Genomic DNA, 18652 nt, shown 5'->3' on the forward strand with positions numbered 1-18652 from the left:
CATGCTTAAATAGTGAAGGCAGCAACATAATCTCTCTCTGTTTAAGTTATTTGTATTTGTGAAGTTTGGCCCCTATGACATAAATTTATTCGGTGTTGAGCACAAACTATTCTTGTGTTTGAAATGATTCCCTCATGTCCAGATGGTTTCCCACTTGACCCCATTTTATAGTTCTTATTGGTCCAGTGTGAGTGAATTCCCGTCGAAAACCCACCACACAGCTGGCGTAATGACTAACTCTGTGATGAGCACTTGGGCAGAGCAAACAAAAACAAGATGAGCTCTCAGAGATGAGAGTCCTCTCTAATAACCGCTCTGTTCACACTCGTCTGGTCCTCTCACTTCCAACAAGTATGAATCCAGATGCAAAAGACATCCCAGTGGACTGTATCCCTGCCTGAGTACTACATGAACCCATGAACTTTGCCACCAGTAGTAAGCAATTACCATAACAAGCAGTGGCCTCCATCAGCAAGAGGGCTGGCAGTGTTCATCAGAAGGAAATTGTTCTAAATGTGCAGCAGAGAAGAAAAACTTCATGAGAAAGAAGAAGGAGGATGTTTCTGATTGGACTGAAGCTCCTGCAGCAACATCCCAGCATTCTCCATGACCTCTGAACGTCAACAGTAAATACGTCGTGACTCATGTAGCGGTTCTTAAAGTGACTCCAGATGGTGTTTTTTGCATTATAGAAGAAAATTTTATTTTTTTATGGCCAACAAAGGCATTTTTGGGGGCAGAGAGTATCAACAATACCAATGTACTTCTGGCATGCAGAAATCATTGAGAACCACTGATCAGCAGCATCTGAGCATTTCTGCTTGTAACAGACGGACGGACAAAGAGGCAGATGGACCGAGCTTTTGTCAGGCTGCGCTGCAAGGCACGTCATGTCAAAAGCAGAAATCTTCAGATTTAGATTTTTCTTTTTTAAACTCTTGCCATGATGACATTCGGCCTGGGTGGATTCATCCCCATAAGTCAGGAAACAACTGAGTCAATCAGGGCTTTGAGGCTGCATTAAAGCTGACGGCAGCTCTTTAAACAGACCCGGCCATTCGATGCAGTGACGGGTCAAACACAGGAGAGATCTGCTTTCATTGCATGGCACAATATTGTGATGATCAGTGTCGATCACATAAAATGCGAGTAAGTGAACTGTTCCTGGTCGACTGTGGTGTAAAGTGAGCTAATCTTGGTAATGGTGCTGTTATATAAAAAAAGGCCACAGAGTCTCAGATTTGAACAAGGTGTTCCTCATGCTAATGTAAAAAGAGCAAATGTTATTTTCTTTTCTTTTGTAATTTCCCTTTTGGTTAAAATCTCTGGTAGTTTCATGTGTCCATTTGAGTATAAATATATATTTTTGTAGTGAACCTAAATATCTACTTTTGTATCCAGAACCACAATTGAGCCAGTAGATATTTTTTATAGGACCTGTTTGTCTTAAACAAGCTGAAAGAGGTCCAAACCATCATGGAAAACTGTTTTTCTGAAAGCGTGTACAAGGACTTGAGGAGCTGCAGTTTTGAAGAAGCCATCGACGCTTTCTTCTCATCACACTACCAAATACTCACCTGTGTTTATTTTCCATCTTCTAACAATTCAACTAACAACAAAATGCTCACTGGTTGCCTAATATATCCCACCCACTAACAGGTGGTATGATGGAGAGGATCACTTCACCTGTCATAATGTCATGCCTGACGGGACTCTATGTATTACTGGGATGGAGACAAGGAATTGATGCTAATAGTTGACATCTGTATCGGTAACAGGAGACTGATGCAACTGGGGGAAACTAATGGAAGAGACTAAATGAACACTACAAAAGGAACACGGTGATCTTGTGAAATGCTAAGCAGGTCATAAACCAAATTTATTCAAAATACGCAAAATGCAGATCAAATCCATCAGATTATGATACCTAAAGAATAATTTTGGTTTAACAGTCTGATTTTAATCTCATTCTTTGTAAAGTTTGCTCTAAAGGTTTTAATAATTAAAATAGTTGAATTTCCACTGTTTTATGGAAATGTACTTCTACCTAAAGGGAAAAAAAGTACTACAGGAACGGGTTTTGCCTCACATTAAGTTTTCATTATCTGTCTAACTTCTTCATCCTACTGATCCCTAATTTTATCGCCAATAAGACTCACCCTTTTAAAAAAAACAACAAAAAAAAACACACAGCATTGAGCACAATAGCAATTTATTCCTCACTGGCATCCCGTTTTAAGATGAGCACACCTTATCCTGCAGCTGGTGTCTTCTTTGGGCCGGTCATTAGAAAGATACATCAAGACTGTCACACTAAGACTGGCTCTGAATGCTAAAAGAAAAACCTAAAGAGTAAAGACTAAAATGAATTAAAACCCCTGGTTTATGTGACTCAGTATCCATCTTATATCCGACTTGGTGACTGCTTGTTTCCATCTTCAGCTGAAAATAACACTTTATAAGGAATTTTTGTAGGTCAATGATTGAAAAAACAAGGAAACAATTGAAGCTGACAGATTTTTATTCTGTGCAGCTAATGCTCAAACCTAAAATGGCTGAAGCTCCTTTCTGTAGACGGCGCTCAAGGGATGGCGTCTGTTGTCAGAACCCATCAGAATGCTTCAATCAACATGTCGTCCAACTTTGATTTGATGCCATTTCTTATCTACAAACTTTGGGCTGCTGCTGCTGTTTTGTGAATGAAACTGGCTCGTCTTTAAATGGAGAAGGGTTTGTTTAAAGAATCTAATCCTTTCACATCCTGCTGGATAAAAAGTGAACACAGTGATATGTTGAGGCATCATGACAGTCTGCTATAAGGACTTATTGTTTCAAAGCTTAGAAAATCTTTGACAGCCACAGACAAGCAAACATATCCAGAAGACAAAGAAAACTGAGTCTGGCTTTATTTTCCAACACAAAAGGCAAAGTAGACATACAGGCAAATTTTATATACTGTATTTTTAGGTCCTATAAAGGTCCTAGACTTGTGGTTTTGAATAGAACATTTAAAAAATAACATGTATAAAGTTTTACCTCTGCAAACCTTTCTATAAGAGTTACTACCAACTCACAGGCTTCTGAGTAAAAGCGAAACTATACATAATTTCAGTATCAGTTAATGTGCTGATTAATTAGCAAAATACAGCTTGGAATACATGATTTGTTGGTTGTTATTTTTGATTGTTATGATTGGTCACTTCCTGTGAAAAAATGATTTTTAGCAAGTTGGACGAAGTTTCGCAGTAGATGCTAAAGGTCACAACAAGTGTTGGAAGTAACTTTGCAATCCAATTATCTGATATCATGTAGCCCCCCTCCGGTGAAATCAGATGGAGTCAAGCTTGAAAGTAGCATCCAGCACACATTTCAGTCAATGTTTTTCTAAAAGTTAACTAAATGCAGTATCACAATATAATGTTTCAGTGGTTAATGAGGCATGCTGCCTTTCACTGTTCAAAAGCATTTGACTATTGTTTTCTGTAGCCAGTAAACACATTTAAAGTAAAGATGCACAATTAATATTTAATAGCGATACTACTGGTAAAAACTGCAATGCTGATGTTGTTATTAGCCCACATTTTAGAGATTATTCTCTTTCTTTACTCCAACTCAGTGTCCTACCACACACTGAGTTTATCCACAAATACACACATCCGGTGTGGGCATTAGAGCAGGTTGAGTCAGGTTGTGCAAAGTGTGAATGTTTGACACTTGAAATTTTACATATTAACAAAAATTGTCTTCAAATAATATTGGATAGCTTGTCCATAACTACTTTAGAGAATATCTTCTCATCTATTTTTTGAAATATTTTAATTTAGCTGATGATATGGCCTTCAAAAACAATCAAAACAACAATGAAACAACATGTGATCCTTCCGGAAATTTAATTGCCAACCCCTGATGTAAATGCTGTAGAAATATTGCACTAATAACAAACTAACTGCTGCCATTATCCTTATTTCAATGATCCACTTCTTTTGTCATGCCAATTAAGTTTGCAATTAAAAAAGAAAAAATACATCTTGCTCTTGAATTTTTTTAACCTTCACCCCAGAAAACATTATATTTAATGTCAGGTGGATCATAAGCAACCCATGTGCTTCATATACCTCACAGTACTGGAGGTTTTTTTTTCAAAGCTCCTCTTCTTGAAGCTTACACCCACATGTTTAAATTTTTTTTGAGGAAGGAAGCTGTGGAGACAATGGCAAACTATTATTACAACAAAATGAGCTTCATAATAAATTTCTGCATTAATTCAAGAAACAAATGAAAGGTTCTTGGTCTAAAACCTAAGAATTATTCAGGCATATACAGTATGTATCCTTATTCTGATCCATCTCTTATATAAATAAATAAACGATGAGTCAGGTACGGATGCTGCAGAGCATAACGTTTGTGAGAACTAAAAGTTTCTGCTCCCAAAGAGGAGGTAAATTCATGAAGGAAAAAAAGCATAAACAAAAAGAAAAGAATCAAGGTGAAGTCAGGGGGATAGGAGGAAAAAAGTGGGACAACAGACTGAGATCAGAACAAGTTCTGACAGTGAGACGGGATGGCAGAGTGAGAAGGCAGTGATACAAGCGAAGAGAGAGTCAATAACAGCTTTTTACATGCTAGAGACAAGAGACAAATGTAGAAATGAAAGGGAACAAAATATCTGCGTCCCAGATAGTGGGGTGAAGAGGAGAGTGAGGGGAGACATGAACGTTTGGTGGGGTTAATCACCCAGTGTGTCCGGGGGAAGATGAGAGGCTTGTTGGAGTGACAGATCTGCTGAGCTAAAGCCCTCATCAGGCCTGCCATGCTGTCCTCCACATGTCAAAGCACCAGGCTAAAGAAGGCTGCTGTCGAATGGCAGCCGCTGAAGGCTGCCTGTGGAAGGGCCAACGCCAAACTTCAACTTCAACTTCTTTCCCCCTGACTTAATATCTATGATAATCACAAGGGCGAGAGCAGTGGGATTTCAAACTCCCATCCTTCTTTGAGGCCTGCTGCCCTTTTCCCAACCATCCTAAGTATTACTTGTGTAAACCTATTATACCGCTTTCTTTCTGCCCTTGAAGCAAATATCTTAAGAAACTTGGATGTTTCTCTGCAGAAACTGCCTGGCTCTTGTGTCTGCTGTGTCAGATATTAAACATTCCCTCACACAGTCACTTCATTGTTCTATATTCCTAAGGCATTAAATTGGATAATCCTAAAAACTTTGGCCAATTAGTCTGCAAACATACAATAAAGATGGTTCCTCTTTGAGCTGCTCCTAAGGTTTCTACCCACTCGCCTCTCTCCATGTAAAAATATGCTGCTGAATCTTTGAAGCTTTCTAGAATGTGTTGTGTTTTTTAAATACCAAAATAAATATTTTCATTTTGTAGAAACTCAGAATCTTTAATTTGATAACTGTTTTCTTCTGTGGCTCCTGTGAGGCTTTAGCAGCTTCAGTTGAGTGAATTGGTGCCAACTCAAATTCAGCAAACAGCATTTAAAAGACACAAGCAGACCTTTTATAACCAGACCTCAAAGTTGTTGGACTGCATTGGATATAAAAAGTCCTCACACGCTTGTGATGGAACAAAACAAAACAAAACAAAAATAAAACATAACCATGATCAATCATTTCAGAGTTTTTTTCTAACTTAAACGTGACCCCTGACCTGGAGAGCCCAATAGTGAAAAAAATTGAATCTTTTCAGGGAAAAACTAAAAATATTGTGGTAGTGGACATCCCTAAACTAATACTGTGGGGAACCTTTTCATTTTATGATAACACTATGTCCTATTAAGTAGTCTATCACTGTGGCCAGTCTGTGAACAGAAGGAAGATTTGTGAACTATGATGTCAATTTTCTGCTGTTTTATACTTGTAGTCTGCCTATGTAGGGCTGTAGTTTGGCAACGGCAGTAGAAGAAGTAAACAAAGGCATTCAGTCCGTACTGGCCACGTTTCAAAATATTGAGCAATTAAAGAGGAATATTTAACACATTTTTTTTCTGGCAAAGATGTCATAGCCCTAGTTCCCACGAGGCAATTTCTGTTCTTGCCTGAAATTTCTGCCGCTCATTTAATGTTGCTGTTGGGCTCTAGGCACTCGGCCTGACCACATTTCTTCTTGTCTTTTCATTGATTTAGGAGGTACGTCAAGTTCTTGGGAATTTTACTCCTGCACATATTTTTCCCACTTGATGAACACTATCTTGACCATGTTCTATTGCTAACTAAATGAACTGAGAATTTATTTGTAACCTTGTTCTGACTGATACCTTTATATGAACTCAATAGTGCTTCAGACAGTCTCAGAAGAAGAATATGCTTTAACTTTTAGACGAAACTTTGAACATGTCAGGAAATGTCTACTAGAGTAGTTTAACTTTATTTGATGTTAGCTTGAGGCACTTTAAATTTTGTTTGGTGTTTAATGACTCATAATCAACGAGTATGAATGTGTTTATAGTTATTTTAGATTAATATTATTTTAATATTACAAAACTGTAATATTTAACAGGAATGTACAGACTTTACTTACATTGATGAAAACCAAAACACAATGGCATAAACACTGTGCAGTGTTTAAAAGTAATAGAGAAATGAAAGTTTAGACGTCGATACAGCCATGGGATATTGTGGGTGATGTTTTTGTAATATTTGAGAGGAGGTCATAAGTATTTTGGCCTTCGGGTTTACATAGCTGACGAGTTGGTTAGAAATCAGATGCCTTAACCCTTCCTGAAGATAGAAAGTTTAATCCTTGACAATATATGGTAAATATCATAAGGCCAAAGCATGAAAGAGGAATTGAGTGTGTATCAGGCATTTTAAACGTCAATTAAAAGCACAAGTGACACAGACCACATTCCCTTCTCTGAGCTGCCCAGATCAATTTCATGTTGCATTCCAAGTTATTTCAGTGACTACATAACATTTTGTTTCCAACCTTGTAATTCTGTCATTTCTTTCTTCATTATTTGCTACTAACCTGGATTTTTAGGAAAAAACTAATAACACACTTGGTGTTTCCATGTGACCTAGGAATAAAGTCAGAACCAGGTCCCCTTCCTAATTAAAGACCATTTTATTGACAGAGTCATAACCTCAACAACGGCAGTACTGTTCCAGAGCCACAGTGCTAAGGTGGATGCACATTGGCAATGACCTTGCATAAAATCTAACTCGATTCTGACTCTAAATGTTTGATTTTCTACATTTTTGTGTGCATGTTTAAATAAAGCCTGTGTGAAAGGCTGTAAGGCCATTTGTAGATAAATTACCAATCAATTTTAAATTGAACTTTATTTATTATTATTATTATTTCTCTAAGCATTGATACTCTGTCTGATTTTGCTCAGACATCCAATCTCAGGATAAATGTTTTCCACAATAGCATAAATAATTGTAAAAGGATGGACTTCGAATAGTTTGAAAGGGCTTTATAACTCAATTGATAAGGAATAATTGTTGCTTATGAAGGTCATTCTCAATGTCTTTTCATGTTGGCATTGGGTTAACTCTCAGCTCAAGGTTCCAGGACAACATAAAACTTAAAAGCTCCTGCTTTAGTAGAGGCCGTCGTTCTCATGTCTCATGGAGGCAGTGAGGATGTAACTATAACTTTCATATCTGATTTACATTTGTTTATAAAATATTGACATCATGTAATACACTGAGTATTCAAAAATGTTAATTAAAATGCAAATAATTGTATAACCAAGGAAATCCAGAAGTATTGGAAATTATTATTAGGGTGTGCTTTCTTTTAATGTTCAATAAAACCATAAACAGCCGTATATAGAAGCCTGGCTCATTATTTTCCTATTGTGCAGCTCAACATATGTGCCAGATGTGATGTTTGCTTTGTGGTCAGTGAACATGATAAGTACCAGTTTTCTGGTCACTGCATTTGAACAGTAACACTGGTCCTTTCATGTAAATAATCAAAGTGCTAGAAGCCATGGCTGACAAATAAAATCATCAGAAGACATTAAACTACGAGGAGATACTCTGATAACTTTTAGAGGAGAAGTTTTCAAAAGTTCAAAATGCATTTCAAGTACTTCAAAGTGCTTCTGCGGAAGAACATTTCTGAGAAGATCTCATAGTAAAGTAACTAACTTGCAGCTTAGAATCTGCAAAACGAACCTCTGCTTGTCTTTACTCTTTTGAAGTAAGAAATTTACAGAGTGCGAGATGAAAAATGTCAAGTCAGTGGATCTGGCTCCACTGACATTCTCTGGAGACAAATTGGACGGTTTTACACTTCAAAACTGTCCGTCCTGCTCCATTTAATGCCGAAGGAGATCTCTGATTCACTCGCTCAGCTGTTGAACATAGAGCACACCAGTAGGGGGCACACTTACTTTGTTCCAGGCCACACACTGACACCATACCCAGCAGGACAAGAGTATTTGTAGCTCATTAAAGCATGTAGGGGTGAGTGTGTGGGAGAGGGCAAAACAGGTGTTAGAGATGCAAAAAACACCAGATTCCTTTTTTCCTTCATTCACTCACACATGCATCTAATTTATTGCAATAAAACACACTTACAATAATCGGTGGCGATCACCGGAGGGCTTCTGATGTCAGGTATTGGAGTCTTACCGGTAGGTAATAATGGGAGTTGGGTTATGCTGGTGGCCACCGGTGGAAACTCCCCGTTTGCTGAAATTAAACAAAAGAAATTCAGAGAAAAAAGCAAAAGTGAGTAAAGATCTCAGGGTGTGTGTCAAGCCACCAGCAGTGGTGATTCTTTTAGTTTATGCCACCTCTGGTCACACAGCAGAGAGAAACACATCCTCCCCTCCATCTCATCCAGTCTTTATCTAGCAGAAGACGTGGAAGCACAATTCAGTCTGGTTAATTTTTAGAAATTCATCAAACCTGTAGCCACACGTATTGTAAACTAAAAGGACTTACAGCTCTTTACTTAATTAATGAGGTGTTTAATTTATGCAAAGTTTAGGAGGTCAGGCATTGATGTTGTCAGGAGATTTTGCTTACAGTCTCTACCAAAGGTACATAAGGGGGTAAAGGTCATGACTCTGAGCAGGTCTGTCAAGTTATTCCAACACAAAACTCACTTATGCGAGTTTTGTGTGGGAATGTAGATTGGTGTGCAGTCAAGTTTTATAATTTGCTCTTGTTACAGTCATTCACAGAAGTCATGAGTTAAATTAATCTTTCTAAATTGTTTAGTGAAAGAAATATAAAATGTCAAGGTGTGATATGCATAATGAAATAGAAAAACATTTGGTCTTTATTTTTCACCCAAGGCAGCAACTTGTATTTTAGTCTTTAGTGAAAAATGTGATTCAGAGCCAGAGGTTTTAAATCTTTAATGGTATCACTCTTCTAATGACCAAGAATGCTGTAAATAGTTGCTTTTTGTGAATGTGTCTCTCTTTTAGAGAGGCACACAAAAAGCCTCTCTTAACACATTGTGTGCCTCTCTCTTTTAGTAAAAAGAAATGCATTTAAAAGAGGTGCTTTTACAAAACAAAAAAAAAAAGCTTTTTATTTATAAAACTAACATCTTCTTTGTTTTTGTCTTATTTTCTAATGGACACAGGAATATGATCAGTAAAAGAAAAGATCACTGATGGTTCTCAGTGAAAAGCAGCTGGGATGACACTCAGGCTCTCCACTTCTGAGGCCATTCTGGTACCACTGGGAGCAAGTCTGCCACAAGCATGGGATGTTCAAGTATTCTGGTTTAGGATGGCAGAATAGAGTGGGTGTGGAATAGTCAAATGAAGCTCCACAGGCAGATACAGGCTCTGATACTAGCTAGGACAAAGAAAAAGTTATGCTAAAAAGTTAAACTATTACTGCTATGTCTACTTTCCAAGGCCTTTATAGTTATTAGACAGGATCATGACCTGGATACAAGCAGCTGAAATGAGCTTCCACCTGATCAGGTTGCCGTTCCCTTTGCACCCAATCGTCTGTGATTTGTATGGAAAGTCAGGAGAAACTTTCTCTTTCTCTTAACTGTAAGTAAGATTCAGAAAGATATGTGGAAAATCTGCAGCATTTACATAAAGCTTTTCTGATTGGCAGCAACTTCAAATAATAAAAGAATCTGACAGAGACCCTGTTATTTTTTTAAACCTTTAGTTTGTTGAGGTCTTGTTTGCTAATTGTTTAGTTATTAGATCCAAAGAGAAGAATGGCAATAAAGAAGAAGAAGCATCTGGGTCCTGAGTGAGATTAAAATCAACTATATACAGAGCCAAATGAGAAGAGGGAACCTTAAAATGAAAACTGTATTCCTCCAACAAGATCTTTAATTGGTCTGACAGAAGTTAAATTCCCATCTTGCAGTCTCTAGGTTGATATTTAATTCACCACAGCGCACCAGAAAGAAGCCGCAAGAGGATCGCTGTGACTAACAGCAAAGACTATATAATTTTGTGGGCATGTTTCACTCCTACAGGGATTCAGAGATCACTCTGATGCAACAAATACAACACTGTCCACAGTGAAAGTAATCCTTCCTTGCATATTTCAGCAGCTCAAAGTCTGGGTTAGCATTGTGTCAACAAGCTAACCTAACATACACAGTCCTGAAAGTGCAAATCTAAAATCGTAATTGTGGAGTGACAAGAATTGTAATTTTCTGGAACTTTGTTTTAATAATTTAAAATATTAGTGTATTTATTATTTCAATCCAACCTGGTTGTTTGCTCTATCAGTAGCAGAAGAAACTTCCATAAGAGGTTTTCCTGAGATTTGTCCTGCTTTGACCAGACCCCTGAGAGAGACTATGCACTCACTGGCTAATTTATTACGTACACCTTGACTGAACTGGATTGGACCCTGTTTTACCTTCAGAAATATAGTAATTACTCCTGGCAGAGTTTCAAAAAGGAGTCAGAAATGTTTCTCTAAAACCAAAGCCTCCCACATTTAACACATGGATCCAAAAGGTTAAGCACATTTATTTAAAATTGTTCAGATTTTTCTTTTGCTATTTGCGAAAACAAGAAGCTAAAGAGGAACACCTGGTTAGTGTATTTCCTTTCTGGAATAGAAAGGTTGGAGAATCAGCTGGAAACAGATATAGAATAGAGGGATGTCTAAGTTTTTACTCCTGGATATGTTACCTCTGTGACCTAAACTCAAATAAACAGAAGATAAGGGCTGGATGGCTACATCACTGCTTGGTTGGTAGAAAAAAGCAGCAGACAGTACAATAATTACTATTACTAGTACAAATAGCACACCTGACCTGTAAACATACTACCTAATTCAAAACCTTGCAAGCCGTTTCAGCTTATAAATACAAAATTAGTTTTCTTTTTCAGTTCACAAAAGATGAACAGTAAGCTCTTTCTGATTTACCAATTTTACAAAACAACCCATGATTACCCCGTAAAGCAGGCCATTTCCTAATACCTTTGAACAGTGGATCAAAAAGATGTGACTCAGTGTTGCATCACACTGAATGACACTCCAGTCTCTCGCTCATTATTTGATAATCTTTCCTACCTCTGTACAGTGCCACACACATTCTCAGAGTGTTTTGTTGTTGTACTGTTTGTCCTAGTTTAGGACATACAGAAAAACAACAGTATTCAAGCTGCCTAAACGATCTTTTTTCCACAGCTTTAGATCCAAACTTTCTGCTCTGATCACAGATTCTATTCACCTGTTACTGTTGATTTTTCTTTACACATCCTAGCTATGTTTCCCCATCATGACCCTTGATTGTTGCTGCGCAACTTCAGGTATTTACTCTACAAAGTCAAAGAAATATTTTGTTGGATTTTATTGACTTAATAAACCCGGAGCGAAAAGACAGGCAGGTTCAAATTAAGGCTATTTCCCTTCCTTCTCTCAGTAAATAATGCAGAAAGATGATATTGTGATTGTTTCAGCCACATCCAGACTTCAGGTTATGAATAACTCTGAGACTTCTGTGCCCAGAGCAAAAACTTGAAATTGTAAATGATCCTTTATAGTCACATAACCCACATATTAAAACCTATTCCTATTCTCTATGTGGATTTGCTCACGGAGAGGCCAATTTTATGGCTTCTGCAGTTAATTTGCATTTTATAAAGAAGAAACACAGTGACGGTTTGCAGCCGTCTTACACAGCATAACGTCAGACCGGCTGTTCATACTGCAGCTTCGTGTTACTCCCCGCAGAGCTGCGCTGTTTGGCAAAAAGGCAAAAAAGGTTTATTTTGTAAGTTTATTTTGTTATTTTTTCCTTTTTAAGCCTCAAATATTTCTACTGTTACTAGTTGCATATTTATATTTCACCAAATTTCTTGTGATGAGCGAATATTGCTTCAGAGAAGCTGAAAAAGATTTACAGGAACTCCAGCTGAAATCTGACTGCGGGTTTCTTAATTGCGATGAGCCGACGACTTGCCCACAATGTGTCATTTGCCTCCTTGGTGAGAACAAATCAGACCTGCTTTTTACCCTCCTACATCATTGCAGCAGCATCAGGGGAGATAAACAAGACTTTTCATCTTTATCTCTGTAATCATTTTAGCACAACAGCACTCCCGCTCTACCATCCCGGATCCCCCGTCACCTCAGGCAGAAGTCTCACCATTTACGACAATATGGCAGGGGGGTCCCTCAGCAGCTAAGAGCTTTAGAAACCTTCTGCTTTGTGGCAGAGCTGGATTTGGTCAAACCAAAACATTTTCGCTTTGAATTACAGCAAACTATTAAACTTTAACGTGCCTCAACTCTTCTTCTGGGCAAAATTTGCTGTTAAATGGTTGTCTGATCATAAATCTTTAGTCTGGCATTAAATATGCAGCTTTGGACCTAATTGCTGCAGCTGATGTCTCTACTGAACGTTACCTGTGGCAAAAAAAAAAAAAAGAAAAAGAAAAAAAATCATGTAATTTTGTCTTCAAATGTTTGAAAAACTCAGCTGTGCATTTTTTTTCAGATGTGGCTGCAGGAAAATCAATATCTCATTCCCTCACTCCACAATCCACACACAAATATGATTGTTTAAGACTGCAGCTCAGGAGCATTGATACAGATAGAGATTACGTGCAGCATAAGAGTGATTGCAGTGACTGTTTGCTCAGGAGAAGGACTCTATGCAGTTGTATCTTTCTGTAACTAGGACCTGTAGATGTTTCACTTGTTATCAGTAAATTCACCAACTTTTTGAATCTTCGACAGAGTTGCTAATAAACTTGCCTGCATTGTTATTCTGGACATAACAACACGTTGCAGCATTGGTATGCAGCTGCAGCGGGAACAAGAGCTCGCTTGCTCAGGTCCAGCACTGAACTGCTTGATCCACAGGGCAGGGCATCAGCGGCCGTGACTGTCGCTGTTCATTAGTATCGTGCTATAAGCTACCCGAGGCGCCCCAGAGACCTGTTGCTAGGGGGACAGGAGAGTGGGGGGGTGGAGGGGCAGAGGCACCTTGTTACCACACCGGCACATCTCAAAATGTCTCAAGTCTTTAACAGTTTTCATGCCAGGATGGGTGGGAAACACAGGGTTAATAAATAGACAATATTTTAGAATTTTGTTTATAATAGCAATGCTGCTTTAAGTCAAATGTAGAGATCTGTGTTTAATTCTTTAATGCCACACATATCATTTTAGATTTAGCATTTCTTAGGCTTTTACTTCTGTTCCATAATTGAAATTTTGCTCAAACATTTATGAATGCCCTCTGGTAGATGATCTAAGTACTGCAGGTGGCAAATGACGAAAGCAAAGATGGAGCTGCGTCCTTCGTCGACCATAGAGAATGTAAGTGAGATGAATTTGGACTGTCCAGCCTTCAGATGTATTTCTGCTCTTATCTCAGTATTTGTCCTGTTCCTATCAACTGTGACAGTGCTAAACTCAAGCTGGTAAAAATGGCAATTGAAAAAGTTTTTTTTTTGTGTGTCTCTTTCTAATTATTTAGATTAATTAATTAAGTTAGTTAATTTTTCTCAATACCTACTTTTTTTAAAATACATGTTGACGTGAATGACAAAATCCTAACAACAAAACTGCTTATAACATTTAGCTTAACTTTTGTATCACCAAGCATTAATATACTTATATTTAAAACTGTTTTCCACTCCTGTTCCATTTCCTGCTTCATCTGCCATTGTTACAAAAACAAAAATATTCAGTTTGACATGTAAGAAAACGTAATATGGCGTGGTCTGCGAAGACACCAGACCTAGCCGTCAAATCCATGGATAAGAAGGATTTGGAAAAGTCTTTGAATATGGGCAGCCTATATTCTAGATTAAGACTGATTATGCCACATTGCTGGGACATAATCCGTCTTCAAATCTGGCCTTCGAAGGATGCAACATGACTCCATGAAAAGGTGGGACAACCATTTAATGGGCTTACGGGTCATTCAACTATAAGGAAATTATGCATTCTGATTTTTTTCTGATTCTAAAATCATTATTTCAAAACCTCTTTTTGAATTTACTCATTTGATGTTTGTCAACTGTATTTGATGTTCTGAAACTAGTAATGTGTTGTAAATGCAGTAACAAGAAATTCATAGGGGGATCAATAATTCTGAGCTTTTTAACATCACCACCATATATCAATATTTCAACTTGAAACATCATATTTGCTTAAATCTATGTGCATACACCTGGAATTGCAAAAATAACTATTGCTACATACAAAATGGACATAGTTTTGAGTCTTTATCCTTACTTCTTTGTTTTACATGTTTCCTCCAATTATTTTGTTTTCACATGAGGAGAACAGATGGTGCTGTTTGGCCCATTAGATGGAAATTTAAACCTCTAACTTACAATATCCTGACGATTGCATTTTGTGGTGTTGTCCTACCTTAAGCATTTATATTGACTATATTACTGTCTACATGACATATGAGCCTGAAGATGTTGCATCAATTTACATAAAATAAACTATTGGCAGTTGATAATGTATTTATTCATTTAACCACTTACTCTTCTCATGTGAAATCACAAGCTAAGTGGTGTTGTGATGTGTTGTAATTTCACTGAAATACAACATTTATAAAAAAACTATAAGTCACCGAATAAGAATGCCGAGTTCTGGTTGAAACTAAAAAAAGAAAAAGCTAAGGCTTTAATTATAAGAACTCATAAAGGAGAACAGGACAGCCAAACATAAATCCCTCTGTCTGGTAATTGATAGCTGACCTTTTATCCACTGTTCATAAAACTCATGTAAAGTTCATCGCAGTCTTTCTTTGACCTGCAGGAGAATTTGTTTATGTCAAGTCCAGACTTTGCTTAGAGACGAGCTCATCTCCACTGTAGAGTATGGGCGTATTAATAAGTACTAACTGTTTAGGTGATACTGGAGAACTAATTAATCCTAAATTAGATTATGAATGAGGCCCTGGGTATGAATAAAACACTTTAATCAGCCTTAGAAGTATTCACTGCAAATGCACTGAGGGTTTGTGAAATGTCTGCTCTTTGTTTCTTAACGCCAGCACTTTTAAGGGGTAATTGATAAAAACCTGTATCTGTATTATCATTACAAGTAGCAGATAAAAATTCAAGTAAATATTTTGTAATTAGCAAAGCAATAACAAAAAAAAAGGAAGTATAAATGATGTGGCTGGAAGAAACAAGTTTTCAATAAATTCAAGAACAGACCTGTTCTTTCTGAACATCTCTGTTCAGAGATTTATAAATGTTGAATGTTGACCTTAAAATTATTTATTTGAATCATTCTTTTCTCCAGGATTAAATTACTAAACATTTATAATTGCTTTTATCAGGTTCAAATTTATACATACAGGTTCAAAGACGCAGTTATACCCCCACAAATAATGGGTTGAATGTCCTTTCACAAAACGCACCTCGACTGACAGTTTTTGTTATCTTCAACAAGCTACTGTCATAAATCTGGTTGGATATTTGACCAATCTTCTTGGCATAATTGGTTGAGTTTTATTGGTTGGCTGGCTTTCAACCATGAACACTTACCCAATAATTTGGAGCTTTTTGGAATCCATTCCAGAAGAATAATCTTTTCCTCCTTTATCGATTCCAAAACCAGTTTTGATGTGTGTTTAGGCTCACGGTTTTGTTTAAACTCCCCAGCTTCAATCCTGGAGCTGTTTGATTTGGTGACGCTTCCAAATATCTTGTAGTTATGTAAAATTGTTGTAAGTAATTATCTTAAAATCTGCAGTTGTTTAAAAATGGCTCCAAAAGATTTTACAAACTAGTCTAAATCTACAATTATCCCTCCTAAATCTCCACACACTTCTTCATTGTTCTGATTTTTGTTGAGTCCAATAAATAAAAGCTGCAATGAATCCTGATCATAAAGTTGTCATAGAAAGATATTTTATAACCATCATCACTACCTTTTAATATTATTATATATGTCTTAGCTTGTATTTCTAAATAATTTTTTTTTTTTTAATCCAAACTCCACGTTCTGGTAATTTCTGTGGAAATAAACAAAGGCACACATTCACAAAGAGAAGAATGAACTTCCTGTGCTGTCTTACCCAATAAACTAATTTAATGATAATGGATGAAACTAAAATGCTAAAACTGACAGCCAAGTCCAACACCTGAAGGGCAACAGATGCATCATCACCGTGATTTTCCAACCATATATCACGTCGCAGCACAGAGATGTGTAGGGTAACAGCCACGGATGGCTGATCCTCTGCATAATATGTTCCCGGTATGTTTTCCTACCAAAACACATTACAGTGTTATGTGTCACTCAGCACAGATATCCATCATGTGCATCAGTCACAGTAATCACTCTTGGAAATTACGCCTTTAAGAGCGCCCACATCTCATGTCGGCTCTTTTGGACATATAGGCAATAAAAAGCGACTGTGTCAAGTGCGGCTGGTGGTAATAGATACGGGCTGCAAGATGAAGAACTTTTCATCTGGAAAAAGAGCAAAACGGGAATAGATGATCCCTCACAGTGTTGTCATTCCGGCGATGCCGCTACGGAGGACATAAAACATAAATTGGTGCACAAATATTTTCTGTAAAATGTCATGTGCTTAAATAAAACAGTCCTTGGCCCAGTAAGGCTGGGTGATGGAGGATGATGATGACCCCTCCTCCGCTAGTTGGTCACACCGCATTCAGCTGATTAACTATGTTGAGATTGTGTCTGCACTGATGAATTGCGAAAGAAATGAATACTGGATTCTAGATAAGTGATAAACCATTTCCAGGATATCTAAAATCTAACAGTTTTTGGCACAACAAGCCTCCATATCCTGACAGGATCAGTGTAATAATTAACCTACAAGCATCAGATGATGCATGAGTGTGAGCCTGCCATGTCCCTGCCCTTCAGAGAATAATACTTCACCACTGCTCCATCTGAGCACAGCTCTGTCTGTTAGAGTTATATTCGGCGTCGGAGATGCTTGAGTCATTACTATTCTCATCACAGTTCAAACAGGTTCCCTCAAATAGGCAGACACAGGGGGAGGCTCTGAACTCCTAACCTTTCATTCCCATTCTTACACGGCTGTCATCGCTCTCATGTTTTCGTACCAATAAACTGCCTCAGTTATAACACAAAAATATCTGAAGAGGTGACTCGAGGGTTGACCTTTCTAAGCTAGCAGTAAAACACTGGAACATAAACCCTCATCAATCAGCCAGAAACAGCTCTGACATTTTAGAACCACATCAGATGTTCTTAGAGAAAGTGCTGTTAAAGAAATATCATTGACTGTCATTTCTACAAAGATTTGCTCATCTATGTGGAGCCAAGTCTGCAAGCAGGTTTACCTAACACCATTTTCTTAAAGTGGAGTAGAAATATTGTCATCTACAGTAAAACTGCCTTTAAATGGCTTTGGCTTACAATTTACAACTAATTTAACAAAAGAAAATGTGCTTAAATGGCAATTATCATATATTTATCTAGTGCAAAAATATAGACTAACAGGATATTTTACATTATTTAAATAAAGAAGACCAAAATGCAGAAGCAATGAGTGAAAACCTGTTTACAACCAGTAGTTTAATAAAGGAAGGAACTACAGTATATTTACTAATCTGTAGTAAACATATTCCGTGTGACTTTATCAATCGCTCACATCGTTGTGGGAGAGGTTTGGCCCACCCTTTACTAAATATTTGTTTCTGGAGTCTGGACTTCGACTAGGCCACTGCAACGCCTTAATTGTTTGAATTTTCACCAACTATTCTGTTGCAGATTTGCTGCTGCCGTGATCACATTCATGTTTTCCATGACCCAGTTTACTTACAGTGCAGTGTTGGACTCAGATGAGACTTTGTGTCTTCATGAGATACAAAGATAATTACAATGTCGACCTTTTATCACCTGAAGAACATTTCAGAAGGTTAATACTCAACATACTTGCCAAAGTCTGCAGATGGATTGTTTATTTATGTTAAATGATTTCCAAAAATCTTCCTCACTCCATGAAGATTGACTTTAATCACTTGGAAGCTCTTCCCAGATTGGTGGGTAAAAATTATTGCTTCTCAGAGATTATTGCTCATGCCTTCCCGCCTTGGTTTGTGTTAACACACACCTTAATGAACCAGACAAACAAAAATTCAGCTATTATGTATGGAGGTTACTCATTCTTTCCATTGATATCAAAACCAACAAGAATTACGACACACTCTGCCACAATAATTGACAATATTTTTACTAATATTACGGACG

The 18652-nt window shown here is 37.5% G+C and overlaps 1 protein-coding gene across 2 annotated transcripts in view; it reads right to left on the reverse strand.

Moving 5' to 3' along the window:
• Nucleotides 1-18652, reverse strand: part of alk (ALK receptor tyrosine kinase) — a 401288-nt gene that overhangs the window by 37540 nt on the left and 345096 nt on the right. For both annotated transcript variants that reach the window (XM_028000489.1, XM_028000490.1), the window contains exon 11: nt 8549-8662. In XM_028000489.1, the coding sequence (XP_027856290.1) occupies nt 8549-8662 (114 nt within the window). The remainder of the gene's footprint in view (nt 1-8548; nt 8663-18652) is intronic.

The sequence above is a fragment of the Xiphophorus couchianus genome, chromosome 19 (genome assembly GCF_001444195.1).
Source record: "Xiphophorus couchianus chromosome 19, X_couchianus-1.0, whole genome shotgun sequence".
Lineage (NCBI taxonomy): Eukaryota > Metazoa > Chordata > Actinopteri > Cyprinodontiformes > Poeciliidae > Xiphophorus > Xiphophorus couchianus.